Below are 17,116 nucleotides of genomic sequence, written 5' to 3' on the forward strand. Positions count from 1 at the left end.
AGTCAGCTTTTGGAAGGCTAACCACGGGCCTGGTCGGAGGCGAGAGAAGCAGAAAATACATCTGCAGGGTGCAATACTTAATCCTCGTTCAAATCTGTATGTGGAGCACAGGCATACAAACCCCATCAATTGGCCATATTACATATAGCATTCCCCGGAACGCCCTCCTCCCACTGAGAACAAGCGAGAATCGCGTCTCATTCCCCGCGACTGTAAACGGGTGGACGGAGGGCCCCTGTTGCAGACCCCAGATCAGTTCACGGTAACGTTTCGCGTCTTGAAAGGGTTTGTTTACTGATCTGTTTTTAAAAAAAATCAAATCAATATTTCACGAGAAGGCTTTGCAGTAGTAGTACGCGCCCACAGTCATCCTGTGCGCACGAGATCAGCTCAGAAGAGTTGTCATTACGCTGCCGCTAGAGGGCGGTTTGCCCTTTTGCCATTTTGAAAAGAGCTGTGCAGTTTGCGGTCATAAGATCACATGACGTTTCATTTACACCTAAGAGATCTGGTGGAAGTGCATCATTTAAATCATCATTCAATGCGCGGACAAAATGGTTCCTCTACACGCGCACACAAAGTCTCACGTAACATGGCGGCATTAAGAAAAAAGCTGATGGACATTTACAGTATCAGAACTGCTTCTCGACAGATGATTAAAATTAATTATGATCCACGTTTGTTTATCCAAATATTCAGTTGTCTTGCTGTACTTGTACAGGAAACGATTGAGCGCAACCCCACACACGCACGCACGCACGCACGCACACACACACGCACTCCATTGGTCGCTGGTCAGTGTGACGCAAGCAGCAAAAGTGAAAGCATGAGAATAAAACAGCGAGTAAGTTTCGCTTTCCTGGAAGACCGCTGGCTTTACGCGAAGCAACGCCGGTCACATCGCGGACATCCAGTCTAAGTGATCAATCCACAGGGTGAGTGAAATCCTTTCTGACTAAATATTTCACCACCCAACATAGTCATTATATTGTGGGCATACAAATACAATATACCGTCCTCACGTAATGTTTTCGCTGATTTTTTTTAATCACATACGGGCTTTGAAGAGGGTGAGGGGGGGGGTTCATTTTGTTTCACGCATCTCAGTCTGGTTTAGAAACAGTTCAAATATATATATATATATATATATATATATATATATATATATATATATATATATATCTCGATGTTCCCGTTAACGATGGCAGCGGTTGTGGGATTTTTCTTCACTGATCTAATTGCACAGACACACGCTGTTACACAATACTACTGCCTCGTTCCTATAATTTGCTTTCTTTTTTCTAACTCTCCTGCAGAGACATGACACACAAGCCAACCAACAGTAAGGAAAGCCCGTTCTTTAACTTAGATTTTCTTCTAAGTCCCAAACAGCGTACCAACAATTCGGACTTTGTATCACAAACTGTTGCCGTGTCTGCTGAGCTATCAGGTAAACGGACTGCATTTTATGCGGAGCTTTTCTAGTCTACCCAATACTAAAGGTGCTTTACAGTGTACGCCTCACATTCACCCATTCAAACGCATTCATACACGGATGGCGGAGGCTGCCATGCAGGGTGCCAACCTGCTCATCAGGAGCAGTTAAGGGTTCAGTGTCTTGCTCAACGACACTTCGACTCGCTCTCCGCAGGAGCCGAGGATCGAACCAACGACCTTCCAATTACTAGACGACCCGCCCTACCTCCTGAGTCATGCCGCCCCATATGGAACATAATCACAACAGTAATGTGACCTTTCATACGACATATATATTGTAACGTGCATGGATAAGTAGACACGTTGGTCCCTGACTAACGGGTCGGACCCTTTAGTCGACTGGCTAACGTTGTCGCTTGCGGAGCGGGAGATATGGGTTCGCGTACTGAAATGCATTAGTTTTTTCCCCTACATCTATCTTAAAATACACGAACACACACACACACACACACACACATATGTTTACAGCTGATGATTGCTTATGGCATGAAACAGGTTTGTACTGTCTAAAAGAATATAATTGAATCACTGGATTATATATATAGTGCAGCAAATTCGGGAGACAACGCAACCACAGGAACTATCGCGGCCGGGAAGCGAACCCGTATCGCCCGCATCGCAGGAGACATCGCTAACCGCTCGACTGAAGGGTCAGACCCACCAACCTGCAGCCAGCGTGTCTACTTATCCATGCACGTTACAATATATATATATATATATATATACACACACACACACACACACACACACACACACACACACATCACAACATCTGCTTACATCAGCAAAAACAGCCTATGCAAGAATCTGTCAGGTTCATCAGATTAACTGGTAATGTAAAATATCAACTACTACAAGTAATGCTCGCTCAAATATTTTAGACCTAGTTTTGCGTGACATTTTATATGCAATAGATTTTTACCAATACTGTAGCGGATTCAGCCCAACCGGACCGTCACAGCCGGGACGCGAACCCATGTATTCCGCACTGCGGGCGACAACGTGCGGCAGTTCCTGTGGTTGCCCTCCGAATTTGCTACATCGGTGTCAGAAGTTGGATGCGCGCGGACGCGCGCCCCGAAGGAGGGGAATAGTGTAACGTGCATGGATAAGTAGAAATGTTAGCCCTTGGCTAATGGGTCGGACCATTCAGGCAAGCGATGTCTCCTGCGGTGCGGGAGATACGGTTTCGCGTCCCGGCTGCAGCGGTTCCTGTGGTTGCCCCCTGAATTTGCTACAATACTTTAGCCAAAAAAGGCGTCCGGGTAGCGTAGCGGTCTATTCTGTTGCCTACCAAGACGGGGATCGCCGGTTCGAATCCCCGTGTTAGCTCCGGCTTGGTCGAGTGTCCCTACAGAGACAACTGGGTGGGAAGCCGGAAGTGGGTATGTGTGCTGGTCGCTGTACTAGCGCCTCCACTGGTTGGTCAGGGCGCGTGTTTGCGGGGGGGGACTGGGGGGAATAGCGTGATCCTCCCATGCGCCACGTCCCCTTGCGAAAATCTTCACTGTCAGGTGAAAAGAAGCGGCTGGCGACTCCACATATATCAGAGGAGGCATGTGGTAGTCTGCAGCCCTCCCCGGATCGGCAGAGGGGGTGGAGCAGCGATCGGGACGGCTAAGAAGAGTGGAGTAATGGGCCAGATACAATTAGGGAGAAAAAGGGGGGGGGGGATTAGCCACAAAAACTGTATCATGATGTGACAATGTCTGAATTTCATTCTAAGATAGTACAATTGAAAGGCAATAAACAATGATATTTAACTGCTGCCCAACCCAATATTTAACTACTGATCCTCATATCCACTGTACTCGGTAAATGGGTCATGTGGGAAGAAATAAAGAAAGAAAGAAGCCCAGATTTTGGCTGGAAATGACTTGAACAGTTGTTTTGTCTGCTATTCCCCAACTCACCTGCTGCGGTCAATAGGTCCCTTCTTGAAGCATCAACAATCTAACTGATTAGCCAGTCTTGGGTTTTGCCCCTTTTCATTTCAGATGAATTATGATGTATACTTTTTTCTTCATAGGAGGGCGGATGAATGAGTTCTACACTGTTCTGACTGGAGAAACTCTTGGGGTTCATACGGAATTCATTAAAAAACATACACATAATTCTCAGATTGAAGTGGCGTCATATATGCTATGTGGTTACATCCTGGCTTTCTGTCCAATTGTCTCACGAGCTGGGACTGACATTGAGGCGGCAATGCGAGTGATTCCAGGTAAGAAATCCCCTTTTTTACTACTTTATTAATCCCCGTGGGGGGAAACTCTTTCCCTGCCTTTAACCCATCCCAGCTGTGTAGCTAGGAGCAGTGGGCAGCCACCATGCAGCATGCAGCGCCCGGGGAACTTTAATATTTTATCCATTATTGACTCTTTAGCTCGATTCTTTCCTCCCTTCGTTTCTGGGCATGTTCCTATATTCTTTTGTTTCCTTCACTGATTCGTTTGCTCTGTCTCTACAGCTGGTAAACCAGTGATTCTGGTGGTGCTACATAACACCTTCAACCCAGACAAAACTATAGTTGAAAGCAGTGGAATGGTGACCAGGCAGGATATAGTACTCACTGTGGACTGCCTGTTCCATGACGGCAAGCTCTTGAAATGTCCCCGCAATAAAGCAGCATTCAATGGTGTTGCAAACCTTGTTCGACAGTGGTATCCCAAGGTACTGAATGCATTTTTTTCCAAGTATATGAACTGTAGATATCTGAATTTCATAACATGAATAAATCTGGTGACTAATAGTAACGCAATGCTGGGGTTCACAGTTCAAGCCTTGGCGTTGCCCATGGTTAAGTCAGATGCCACAGGGAACGCCATTGGCATCGCTCCTGGGTGGGGAGTAGATAAGGTATATTGTGTCCCACTCCCACCATTGCAATCAGCAACACCTACAGGTGGGAGGGGGCTGCCTGAACAGTTGTGGGTGGATCTGGGGGAAATAGCGTGCACCTCCACAGGCCTACAGACAGGGTAGAGTAGTAATGGATTACACGTAATCTGGATTACATAATCAGATTACAAAAAACAACTATAATCAGACCAGATTTCACTTGAAAAAATGTGTAATTGGATTATAGTTACATTGTCAAGGATTACTTGATTACATTTTGATTATGTTTTTAAAATGTGGCAATTTTAAAATCACAATTTAAAAAAAATATAATAACCAACGCTGTTGACTCATGAAAATGCACGACATACATGTGGAGGGAATCCAAGCAGCTCTGTCTGTACACCCACTGGAGGTCACTACTCAACCAATGGCCTGGCTTGTTTCTTGTATGCAACTGGCAGAACCATTACGTTCATACGTTGAGTCAAGATGGAAGGTGCAAGCAGCAGCGGTCCATCAGCACCAAAACTAGCATTCTATTCCTGGCAATATAGCCATCACTTTCAGTTAAAAAATGTGCAAAACAAAAACATTTACGCCGAGTGCAATTTGTGCAAACCTAAAATAGAGGCGCTGTCATCAGCAAAGACATCAACTTCAAACATGAGAAAACACCTAGAGGTAAGTTTCCCTCTCAGTTAAGCACATTTGCGTCTTCCACATCAGTATTGTAGCGAATTAAGGGGGCAGCCCGGGACCGCCACAGCTGAGACCCGAACCCGTGTCTCCCACACCGCGAGCGACAACGTTAACCAGTCGACTAAAGGGTCCGACACGTTGGCCCTTGGCTAAGGGATCTGACCCTTTATCCATGCACGTTACACTACCCCCCTCCTTCGGGAAGCGCGTTCCCGCGCTTTAGCATATCAGCTCCTTCACGCCTCTGGGCGCAAACGCTTCTGATGGCTTTACATCCGGGAACCGCCACAGCCGGGACGCGAACCCGTATCTCCCGCGCCGCGGGAGACATCGCTAACCGCTCGACTAAAGGGTCCGACCCGTTAGCCAAGGGCCAACGTGTCTACTTATCCATGCACGTTACAGTATCGATAATGGTAGTTATGCCTTAGCTCATTAGGTAACATATAATACCGAGTAAATGCGAAAAAATACGGATATTGGATTTTGAAAATATTGATCTTGCCATGCATAGTGTTACCCAATATTAATGTATGGAGTCTGAGCACTCGTGTTACTAGCTGTAGTCTGCTGTACTGTGTGCAATTTTCAGTCGTTTTCCTGTCGAAATAGAATGTTGATGCTTTTGATCACTCATTTCCACTGTAGTTAGCTAACTAGCTGGCTAGCTAAACTGAACATATGACAAGTTGAGTTTAGAAAATTATGAAACTAGCCTATACAGCACGCTGTGAAGATTGCCCACACTGTCAGTGCAACTCTTCAGGGGGAAGAAATGCGTTTTCACTGTTTGTTTTTTTTTCTAATGATGTTTATGTTTTGTAAGTTGCTTGGGACAAAAGTGTCTGCTAAATAGCATACACAGCTGTAACAGTAATACCATCCGATGATTTGACTCAACAATAGTTCGAATGTCAGTCACAGCAACTCAGTTACTGAATGATAGAAAGTGCCCCCCAACCCTATGCCAATGAAATGTCTTAAGTGCTATGAGTTTTAATATAAGGGTAATTGCCTACCTGTCAGAAGTAGCCTAATTTATGAACAAATTTTCAATTATTTCAAAAGTAATAGGATAAAGCATATTATTTCTAATGATTTCTGATCAAACGATGAAAATAACTTCCGAGTGAAAATTGTATTTTTGTTTCATTTTTTTCCCTTCCATGCATTTTCAGAGAAAAAATGCTGGGAAATTTGTGGAGAGCACACAGAGGGCTGACACAGAAACTTCAGGACCTAGCAGATCAACTCATGGAGCACCAGAAGTGAAACAAGCAAGGATGGAACAATTTGTGAATAATATTTCCCAAAAAGTAAATTCCCTTGTCTTCAGTTTAATTGTGGATGATGTCCAGGCATTCTCTCTATTGGAACAGCCTGCGTTTAGGAAAGTAATTGAGGGCATAAGTGGGGGCGAGACTGTAATGACCCAAGAGACACTGATGGCTAGGCTTGAAAAGGCATACACACACATGAAAGAGGAACTTAAAGCAAAGCTAGGAAAAGTGCATGCGGTGTGCACAACAGCTGATATATGGACAGCTTCCAATAGGAATTTTTTTGGGATGACTTGCCATTGGATCGAGGGCGACGAGCTGGAGAGGAAATCAGCAGCACTTGCCTGTGCAAGGATTAAAGGCAGACACACAAATGACATTGTTGCTGCTAAGATACATGAGATTCACGTGGCTTACAATATTGAAAACAAAGTCCAAGCTACTGTCACAGATAACGGTAGCAATTTTGTTAAACCTTTCAAAGAGTTTTCAACACCAAGTGATGACCATGATGAGGCGGATGACCAAGTTGATTTTCGGGATATGGATGCTATTTTTGCTGAAGAGACAGATGAACACTTGCATCTATTTCTACCACCCCACCAGAGATGTGCATCGCACACAATGAACCTGATAGCCTCCAAGGATCTTGTGAAAGCTTTGACACAGGGGCCAACACACAAAGTGTACTGCAGTGCAATGACCAAATGCTCAGCATTATGGAACAAGGTCCACCGATCACCATTGGCTGCTGAAGCTGTGGAAGACATAGGGAAAATGAAACTCATTGTTCCATGTGTTACCCGCTGGAACTCAGAGTATGATGCAGTGGAAAAAATTCTGTCTTTAAATGAGGCACAACTGGGGGAAGTTTGTGACCGCCTGAACATTGCCAGGATGCTTCCCCATGAGATTGTCTTCTTGAAAAAATATGCTGAGGTCTTCAAGCCACTCGCCTTTGCTCTGGAGCTTCTGCAAGGAGAAAATAAATGCTTCTATGGACTGCTCATACCCATACTACTTACTCTGAAGAAGAAGTTATGCGAGAAGAGAGCAGCAATACATGTTTTCTCTGATGCCATTGGCACCATCCTGGCAGCAATAGACACACACTTTGCCCAGTTGTTTAACAATCAGGATGCAAAAATTGCAACAGCAACTATGCCACAGTTCCGTTTGTGGTGGCTGGAAGAAGCTGAACGAGAGGACATGCGTACATTGTTGGTGTTAGAGGCAACCCGCCTGGATCCAGGTGATGACACTCAGTCTGACAGCAGTCCAAATTCCACACGGTCAGATGAGGGTTTCTTCAGTTATGGACCTGGAAACTCCAATGTCAACAGTGTTGTTGCTGATGAAGTCCAGAAGTATCTAGAGGGGACAAATAAGTCTCTGGACTGCCTTCATGACTTTCCAAAGGTGAAGAGGCTCTTCCTTAAATCCAACACCATCTTGCCCTCGAGTGCACCTGTCGAACGGCTCTTCAGCCAGGGTGGCAACATCTTTACCCCCCAGAGGAACAGCTTGACAGATGAACATTTTGAACAAGTGCTCCTCTTGCGCTACAATGGCAAACTTATCCCTTCGGCCTTTGATTATGCTTAAACAAAAGAAATATAAGAAAATATACAAGAGTACACCTGTTAATACCAGCATCTGTTTGAAAGGCTAATTTGATTTCTAAATGCTGTATGTTCTACTGTACAACAACAATATATTACATCACTCAACAATATATTACTGTGTACATTACTCCACTCAGGTTGCCAGTTTTGATAATGTTTTATTTTTTATGATTTATAGATAATGATAATGGAGTATTCATTCCTTTTTATTTACATTTAAAATGGAAGAAAGATTTTTGAGTAAGAGCTCCTCTTGCACAAGTCTTGTTACAAGAGTTACAAGAAATGCTTTTTTTTTGTTTTGTAAATGCTGAATATGATAAATGCATTTTATTTGCATTGAAAATGGTTTTGATGATCAGAGATTTAAAGAGTAAATTTGTGGAACTCAAAATGTTGTGGTTGCGTCCATTTTTTAAGTATACGGTGCAATATTTTCAATGTTTGATTTTGAAGTAATCCAAACGTAATCCAAAAGTATTCAGATTAGATTACTTTATTTTTGTAATCCAATGAATTACGTTACTGATTATAAAAATTGCCATGTAATTTGTATTCAGTAACTGACTACATTTCAAAGTAATGCGCCCTAACCCTGCCTACAGAAACCATCAGCTAGCAGGTCAAGAGAAGCAGTTGGTTTCTGTCACCCTGTCCAGCCACCATGGGGGTTGTGCAATGGCGGGACATCAGAACAGGGAACTGGACATGTTAAAGAAGGGAAAAAGGAGAAAAATGGGGAGATATTAAAAAAACATCTCTTGGTCATGTTTACTTTTACCAGATACTTTTTTATGTCAAAGTTTGAGTTTGCAAAATATTGGACAGTGTAAAAAAACATCATTAGACATCTGGATGATATCATTCAGTCTTTCAGACTCATGCAACAGTTAAGCATACGCATGATTTCAGAGATTATTCAGGACACAGGGACACAGTTTGAAATCGGGGCTATCACAGTAAAATCAAGACACCTGGTCACCCTATACTTGGCATACATTATCTGTGAAAAGGGTCGCTGTATTGAAGAGTACCTCGCTGCTAGCCAGTTTGGCTCTGCAGCTGTTCGAATGCTGTCCTGCACCTCTGTTTTAATTATATGTTGAAAGGCCCTGACATGACCTGTAAATGAGTACTTTTGTGATTCTCACTTAGTACTTTTTGTTTTTTTATACATTTTTAACACAATCATTGTATACAAATGTAATGAAAACTGGAAAGTGGTGTTCATGAATCTACTTAATCACTCAGCGATTGGTTTTCTTTTTCATTTTCCAGATGCCTCGCAGATCCATTTGGTTCGCTTGGTTTTACTATTGTAAGTTTTACTTTTATTATCAATCTAAACCATACTGCAATATTGTTAGACCTAAATATTGTCTGCCAATGCTACGGGTTTTCCTGAAATGTAGGAGTACATGGAGAGGAAGTTGTTTGATGCATACAAACATATGCTGGAGCTGAAGAAACTGTCAGTCATAGGCGGCACGGTGGTGCAGTGGTTAGCACTGTCGCCTCCCAGCAAGAAGGTCCTGGGTTCGAACCCCAGGGTTGTCCAACCTTGGGGGACATGCTAGGTTGTCCTCTGTGTGGAGTTCGCATGTTCTCCGCGTGTCCACAGTGGGTTTTCTCCGGGTGCTCCAATTTCCCCTACCATCAAAAAGATGTGTGTAAGGGTTTATACTCCTGTCTGTGTACCTGAGTGAGGCATGGCAAGACGAACTGGAGCTGGTCCCCGGGTGCTGCATGGTGGCTGCCCACTGCTCCTAATTACACAGATAGGGTGGGTTAAATGTAGAAGAAGAATTGCCCCTCGGGAATTAATAGTTAAAAAAGTAGTTAAAAAAAGTCATAAATGCATTATAAGATAGGATTAGTAGACCAAAGTACCATTTTGAAAGGACCAACCTTAAAGCATAGGTTCACTTCTTCAGAACCCCGACCTCATCAAACATTGTTGGGTTTTTATTTAAAACCGTAAAGACAAAAACATCACCGGAGGCTTCAATATTGAGAAACTTGCCACGTTTTTGAGTCTTTTCGCTGCTCGTCTGCAAAGCCCTCTGAGGAAATGAATGAGAGAAATTAGATGCAACATGACTGGAAAGTCACTCTAGTGCTGTCGTGGCAATTATTTAATTACACTCTGACATTAAATGAGGAGCGAGACAAAAATCTCTTACAGTTTTGTCACACTTTAATATAATATAGTAATATCATATATATGCCTGTTGCCCAATGACTGCTGGGATAGGCTCCAGCATCCCCGCGACCCTGAGTAGGATAAGCAGTTTGGATAACAGATGGATGGATGGATAATATGTTCATGAACAGATGCATCCAAGCCTAGATACTTGAATGCACACTGATTAATACAGTACAGTCTCTCTTATGGGGCGGCACGGTGGTGCAGTGGTTAGCGCAGACGCCTCACGGCAAGAAGGTCCTGGTTTCGAGCCCCGGGGTAATCCAACCTTGGTTGGTCATCCCGGGTCGTCCTCTGTGTGGAGTTTGCATGTTCTCCCCATGTCTGCGTGGGTTTCCTCCAGGGGCTACAGTTTCCTCCCACAGCCCAAAGGCAGGTCAGGTGAACTGGCCATACTAAATTGTCCCTAGGAATGAATGTGTGTGTTGGCCCTGTGATGGCCTGGCGACCTGTCCAGGTTGTCTCCCCCACCTGCTGCCAAATGACTGCTGGAATGGGCTCCAATATCCCCGCGACCCTGAGAGCAGGATAAGTGGTTAAGATATTGGATGGATGGAGTCTCTCTTATAGGGCAGTTGTCTGTTCTTCCCCTCCTTATCTCATGTCTCCCAACTCTCATCCCATCAAGGCCATTTCTCCAGTTAGTGTGTATGGACTTTGCTACAGTCAGTGAGTCCCCCATACATTCCTCTGCTATCAACCAACAGTTAACAACAGCCTTTATCTGTGCACCTGGAGAAGACATTTTTATCAGACTACCTTTGTTCTGTTACACATGGAATTTAAGAATCTATCTAAGCTATGTAAAATAAAGTTAAACATGGTATAGTTCATACATGGTGAAATATTAAAAGTAAGCAAACATGGGTGTCCGGGTGGCGTGGCAGTCTACTGGGGATCGCCGGTTTGAATCCCCGTGTTACCTCCGGCTTGGTTGGGTGTCCCCACAGACACAATTGGCCGTGTCTGCGGTTGGGAAGCTGGATGTGGGTATGTGTCCTGGTTGCTGCACTAGCGCCGCCTCTGGTCCGTCGGGGTGCCTGTTCGGGGGGAGGAGGAACTGAGGGGAATAGTGTGATCCTCCCACATGCTATGTCCCCCTGGTGAAACTCTTCACTGTCAGGTGAAAAGAAGCGGCTGGCGACTCCACATGTATCGGAGGACGCATGTGGTAGTCTGCAGCCCTCCTCGGATTGGCAGGTGGGTGGAGCAGAGATTGGAGCAGGACGGCTCCCAAGAGAATGGGGTAATTGGCCAGATACAATTGGGGAGAAAAAGGGGAAAAAATATAAGCAAACATCAAACATGAATTGCTCTCACGATCCCTCCCTTTTGATTACTTTTTATCGATAACAAATCGTTTAGGTAAAACATCAAATGAAAACATGACAATGGTTATATGTACATCTCGGGGAACATCTTACCTCACACAGAATAACTGTGAGGCGTGTCTGCCAGTTGTAAGCCAACTGAAATGCATGAGGTTTACATCAACACACTCCATATAAACTCAGCGGTCAGACAGAAGTCACAATTATCCCATGTCCTCTCGAGCCAAACAGCTCACCCCACCCTTGACCAGAAATGTAAAAAAAAACAGGATAATACCCACAATCAGAGTAAGAATGAATGACGCACCCACCAATGCCAAGGGGCCAAACATTTCAGAAAAGGGATCCCACCCATGAACAGTGTATAAATCCTTTACCCCTTGTTCAGTGTCATGTTTCAATTGGGATATTTCAGCATCATTGCTGGTAACATATACACAACATTCAGTGGAGGTCACCTTAACATACACCACCCTGTGAGGCTAACAGAAGATCCAATGCTATCCTATTTTCAGTTGCTACATGACCAACAGCATCTACGCATCTTGCCGTGGCTATGATGGCGACTGTAAAGATGAGCATGTGACGTTCTAACACAGTAATGAGTGACTTGATCTCTTCCAGGGCTGCAAATATGCCGTACGAGGGTATCAATAGCCCAAATGTGTGCTGAGCAGTTGATAAGGTACGTTTGGCTTTGCAATGGAGTGATAATTCTGATGCTGATGCCTGTCTGATTAAGGGCACCAAAAATACAAAGTAACACTGACTGTGGGTTCTTTCGGGAAACAGCTTTAAGCCTGATCACCACAAATCAAATCGACCTTTTTAGGCAGAGCGGGTTGCTTACTGAATGTTATCTTAACTGTCCTATTACAATGAGCAGTGTCTGCTGTGATATCATAACTGGGGTCCTGTAGACACAAAGAAATATCAGGCAGGGCATACACACACAGAATAGGCAAAGTAAATGAACAGTTGTGAGTCAAAGACTTAGTAAAGAATATAGGCCTACGGGAATTATATAAAGTAAAACCTAAAAATGCCAGCTTTATTTGCAAATTCCATGGGGCTGAATACACTCTGGCTACAGTACGATAGGTATATTCTGATTCAGTTATAGGCTCACATTTTATTCCACTAAAACCCACAGATCTGATGACTTGCCTCTCTGACATTTAATCCACGATGTCCAAAAAATTTCTTAAATTTAATAATAAGTCTGAGGTCATTCTGTTCGGTCCCCCAATTTCCATCAGTCCTTTTGTTTCTAATCTTGGCGATCTGTCAGGTAGTCTTAAGCAGGCTGCTAGGAATCTTGGGGTAATATTTGATGCTAACCTCGGTTTTGGTAATCAAATCAAACATGTTGTTCAGTCATGCTTTCTCCAGCTCAAGCTAATCTCCAAAATTAGGTCATTTTTATCAACTGCTGATCTGCAAAAAGCTGCACATGGCTTTTATCTATTCTCAGCTCGACTGTTGTGATGCACTTTATTATGGTATCAGCAAGGGCTCTCTCCACTGTCTGCAGTTGATACAAAACGCCACTGCTTGGGCGTCCGGATAAGTAACGGTCTATTCCGTGGCCTACCAACACAGGGATCGTCGGTTCGAATCCCCACGTTACCTCCGGCTTGGTCGGGTGTCCCTACAGACATAATTGGCCGTGTCTGTGGGTGGGAAGCCGGATGTGGGTATGTGTCCTGATCGCTGCAGTAGCGCCTCCTCTGGTCAGTCGGGGCACCTGTTCGGGGGGAGGGGGAACTGGGGGTAATAGCGTGATCCTCCCACATGCTACGTCCTCCTGGCGAAACTCCTCACTGCCAGGTGAAAAGACGTGGCCGGAGACTCCACATGTATCAGAGGAGGCATGTGGTAGTCTGCAGCCCTCCTCGGCTCAGCAGAGGGGGTGAAGAAGTGACCAGGAAAGCTCAGAAGAGTGGGGTAATTGGCCGGATACAATTAGGGAGAAAAGGGGGGGGCCGCCGCTGTTCGACTCATTACCGGGACAAAGGCATGCCCATATCACCTCCGTGCTTGCCTCCCTACACCGACTCCCTGTTATATTTCGATTGATTTTAAAAATGTATTGCTCACTTTTAAGGCCTTAAATGGTCTTGCGCCTACATACATTTGTGATTTATTGACCTGGTACATGGTTTCTCGACCATTAAGATCTGCAGATGGAGCCCTGCTTGCTATTCTTAAGTCTCAGTTTGTCACAAAGGGTGATTGGGCTTTTACTGTTAGAGCCCCCACACTATGGAACTCTCTTCCTGTCGAACTAAGACAAACCAAGTCTCTAGCTTCTTTTAAATCTCATCTTAAAACTTTTATTTTTATGAAAGCTTTTACAAAGGTTTGATATTTGTTTATATTTATTTATACTGTTTTTATTTTTGCTCTAACTTCCACCTACTTAGAAAACATAACAATCACAAGACAATATTTCTTTCCCTCACCCAGTGTTAGTTCAATGAAATCCATCTTTTGGTGATCAAACGGTTGGTCAGGGAGACGTTGGCTCGAGGCTTGAGTGATTTGCCCTCTTGTGGCACTATTTTTCAAACAAATTAAACATTTTGAATAAAACTTTTGGGAATAATCCGTGAAGCCTCTCATAAACCAGTGTTTGTTTACTGTGTCCATCATCCCCCTTTTGACACATGGTCCTCCCCATGTGCCTATTTTATATAAAAAGCAAAGAAACATTTAGACAGGTCAATATGTAATATATCTAAGTTTTTATTTCTTTTTCAGGTTGGCAAAAACCATCTTTCAAGTGTGTCTCCATATTCTTTGGTCTATCATTGGCTGGCTGCATTGGCTGTCGGGGGTATTGTTCATGCAAAAGCATGAATAAACTACAGAAGACCTGTAAAAGATGTATAACAACAGTGCTTTAGTTTGAGTAGCTGTGTAATATGTTGTCTAACGATTTGAAATACTAGTGAGGCTCAAATATGAATTCCAATGCTATACACATGTGATTATCATTCTTGTGATCCATAAAGAAAAAACTACAATGACAGAGGACATGATATAGATTGCTGTTGTGGCTGATAAACATAAAATTACTATTATCACGGCTATCCCCGTGTTGCCTACCAACACGGGGATAGCCGGATCGAATCCCCATGTTACCTCCGGGCTTGGTCGGGTGTCCCCACAGACACAATTGGCCTTGTCTGTGGGTGAGAAGCCGGATGTGGGTATGTGTCCTGGTCGCTGCACTAGCGCCTTCTCTGGTCGGTCGGGGCGCCTGTTCAGGGGGGAGGGGGGAACTGGGGGGGGGGGGATAGCATGATCCTCCCACACGTTACGTCCCCCTGGCGAAACTCTTCATTGTCAGGTGAAAAGAAGGGGCTGGCGACTCCACATATATCATAGGAGGCATGTGGTAGTCTGCAGCCCTTCCCGGATCAGCAGAGGGGGTGGAGCAGCTACTGGGACGGCTCAGAAGAGTGGGGTAATTGGTCAAGTACAATCGGGGAGAAAAAAGGGGGCGGGGTTACTATTATCATCAACAACATGATCGTATAGAACAGCCACATTCTTAGTTTACTTAGTAGAACACTGCCATTTTCCCATCTGCTTCAGGCAATAAAAGATAATTGTTAAAAGTGAAAGCCTGATGTTTTTTGAATGTATGCATGCCACTTTAATTACAAAATGACAAAAGTCATTTAGTGCAAATGTGACCGGAAATTGTTTGCAGAAACTACATTGAACTTGTAACCACTTTGTTAGCAAGAAACAGTTGCATTAGGTCATTTTCCACCAGCGGAACTACCCGAACCTTTTAGGGGGCCGGCAGCTTTGCTCGTGTTTCCACTAGAGGAACTACCCCTGACCGGAACTCTTACTGGGACTTTTACGGGAATGTCTGTAGTCCCTGCTCTGGGGTAGGTACTTCTGAGCGGCCCTGAAAACCTGCTGGGCGGGGCTCGATGCTGATTGGTTGAACGTTGGAAACAACCAGCCTACTACTTCGGTGTTCAACAAGCACCATTTTTATAAGACAGCAACCAACCTGTGTGGTAGCAAGCACTAACATCAAGCAGAATGGAGACATCAGCTGAAAAATGGAGACAAGGAGGTGCAGGCTTTGTTGGCTTACTACGCCACCGGCGAGGTTCAAATCAATCCTCCGTTTGACTTCATCCCTTCTTCTTTCTTCCCTCTCAACTTCCTCTTCTAGTATTACTCGTCTACTCTCAAGTTTGCCTCCATCAACATAAAGTTAGCCATATAGGCTAACACAACAAACAGCAGTGCCACATCCATCTCAGTTCCCTCCATGTTGATCTGTTGTTGTCATAGGCACCAGGGCGTTGCTGTAATTACGTTGCAGTGAAAGCTGTTGCAAAATGTTGACGTCAACTCATGAGCCCGGTGGTTCCTACATCGCTATGGAAACACGACATTCGAGAGGGCCGACTACGGGGTAGTTCCACTTGTAGTTCGCGCCAGCCTGGGAGTTCGTGTAGTTCTTCCAATGGAAAATCGCCTATTATGTAAGCACAAAGAACGATGTTATCACATTTCCACAGTGTGTCAATGAACGATATCTCCTTGGTTTGTCATAAAATTCCTTAGTGTCTTATCTTGTAAGCTAGGGCCATTTGCAGTGTCATGAGCTGTTTCCAGAGACTGCCTTTGAGTTATGTGTCTAAGCCGACACACGACTACTACACAAATTCAAACAAACACCACTTCATAAAACAAAAGCCTGTACACTCTACCACATCACACAGGCAAATTGTGTTGGAGCATTGGCGACATGTCCCAATCTGTATTTCAATTGTATTGTTGATGTGTTATAAAATGCAGCCGTCTATGGAGACTGATCCTACTTAATATGGTAGACGTCCTTTTATATGGCATATTACTGGTAATGTGTAGTTGCTTGTGGATTTCTAACATCCAGACATTTCAGTGGTTGCTTGTTCCGTCTGGTTTAACATGAACAGAAACTCTTATTTGTTTTGGAGGTCCCTGCAAATACTGCTCTGATACGATAAAACATGTTTTCTTAGGTCTGCAGGTCCTTTATGTAATAGTTTTAATCCCAGAATGCACATTTACTGTTTTGACTAATTGGTCATCGAGCACAACCGAGCAAAATTTCTCCTTATCACATGAGACCTTCGACACGACTCCTTGGGAGTATGTACTTTGAAGGTGTGTGTGTGTGTGTGTGTGTGTGTGTGTGTGTGTGTGTGACAAGTCGTAAAGTTGGGTGGAGCACCTGCTAGTTCATGATTGTGTTATCCATTATCCATGTGCAATAATCTCTGCACTCATCAATATAATTACAGAAATTTAATTTACCAGAGACTGATTACATTTGGTATTTAGACAGTGTTTTTGTACACAGATGGGAAGAAATAGTAGTATGGTAGAACAATAACCCAAATATGAACAAATAGCAATATAAACTGTTCCACAACCAAAAACTAGAACCAACTCCAGATATAATCAAAAACCACCACTTTGACAAAACAGAGGAGACAATGAATTTCATTTCCGCCATGTGTTTGAGCACCATATGCCTTGAATGCACACGCTTGCGACAATGAAATAGTGTTTTTTCTTATCCGTGATCAGAGAAATCACAGATGGTAGTCA

At 44.0% G+C, this 17,116-nt stretch overlaps 1 protein-coding gene across 1 annotated transcript; it reads left to right on the top strand.

Annotated features, from left to right (window-relative positions):
* The first annotated feature begins 860 nt into the window (after positions 1 to 860).
* LOC130125170 (uncharacterized) lies at positions 861 to 8,331 on the top strand. Its single transcript, XM_056294651.1, has 5 exons — positions 861 to 935; positions 1,317 to 1,450; positions 3,527 to 3,721; positions 3,968 to 4,170; positions 6,219 to 8,331. Exons 2-5 carry the CDS (start codon positions 1,321 to 1,323, stop codon positions 7,923 to 7,925), a joined length of 2,235 nt encoding a protein of 744 aa, XP_056150626.1. The 5' UTR covers positions 861 to 935; positions 1,317 to 1,320; the 3' UTR covers positions 7,926 to 8,331.
* Positions 8,332 to 17,116: the final 8,785 nt, after the last annotated feature.

The sequence above is a fragment of the Lampris incognitus genome, chromosome 15 (assembly GCF_029633865.1).
Source record: "Lampris incognitus isolate fLamInc1 chromosome 15, fLamInc1.hap2, whole genome shotgun sequence".
In the NCBI taxonomy this organism is placed as follows: Eukaryota; Metazoa; Chordata; class Actinopteri; order Lampriformes; family Lampridae; genus Lampris; species Lampris incognitus.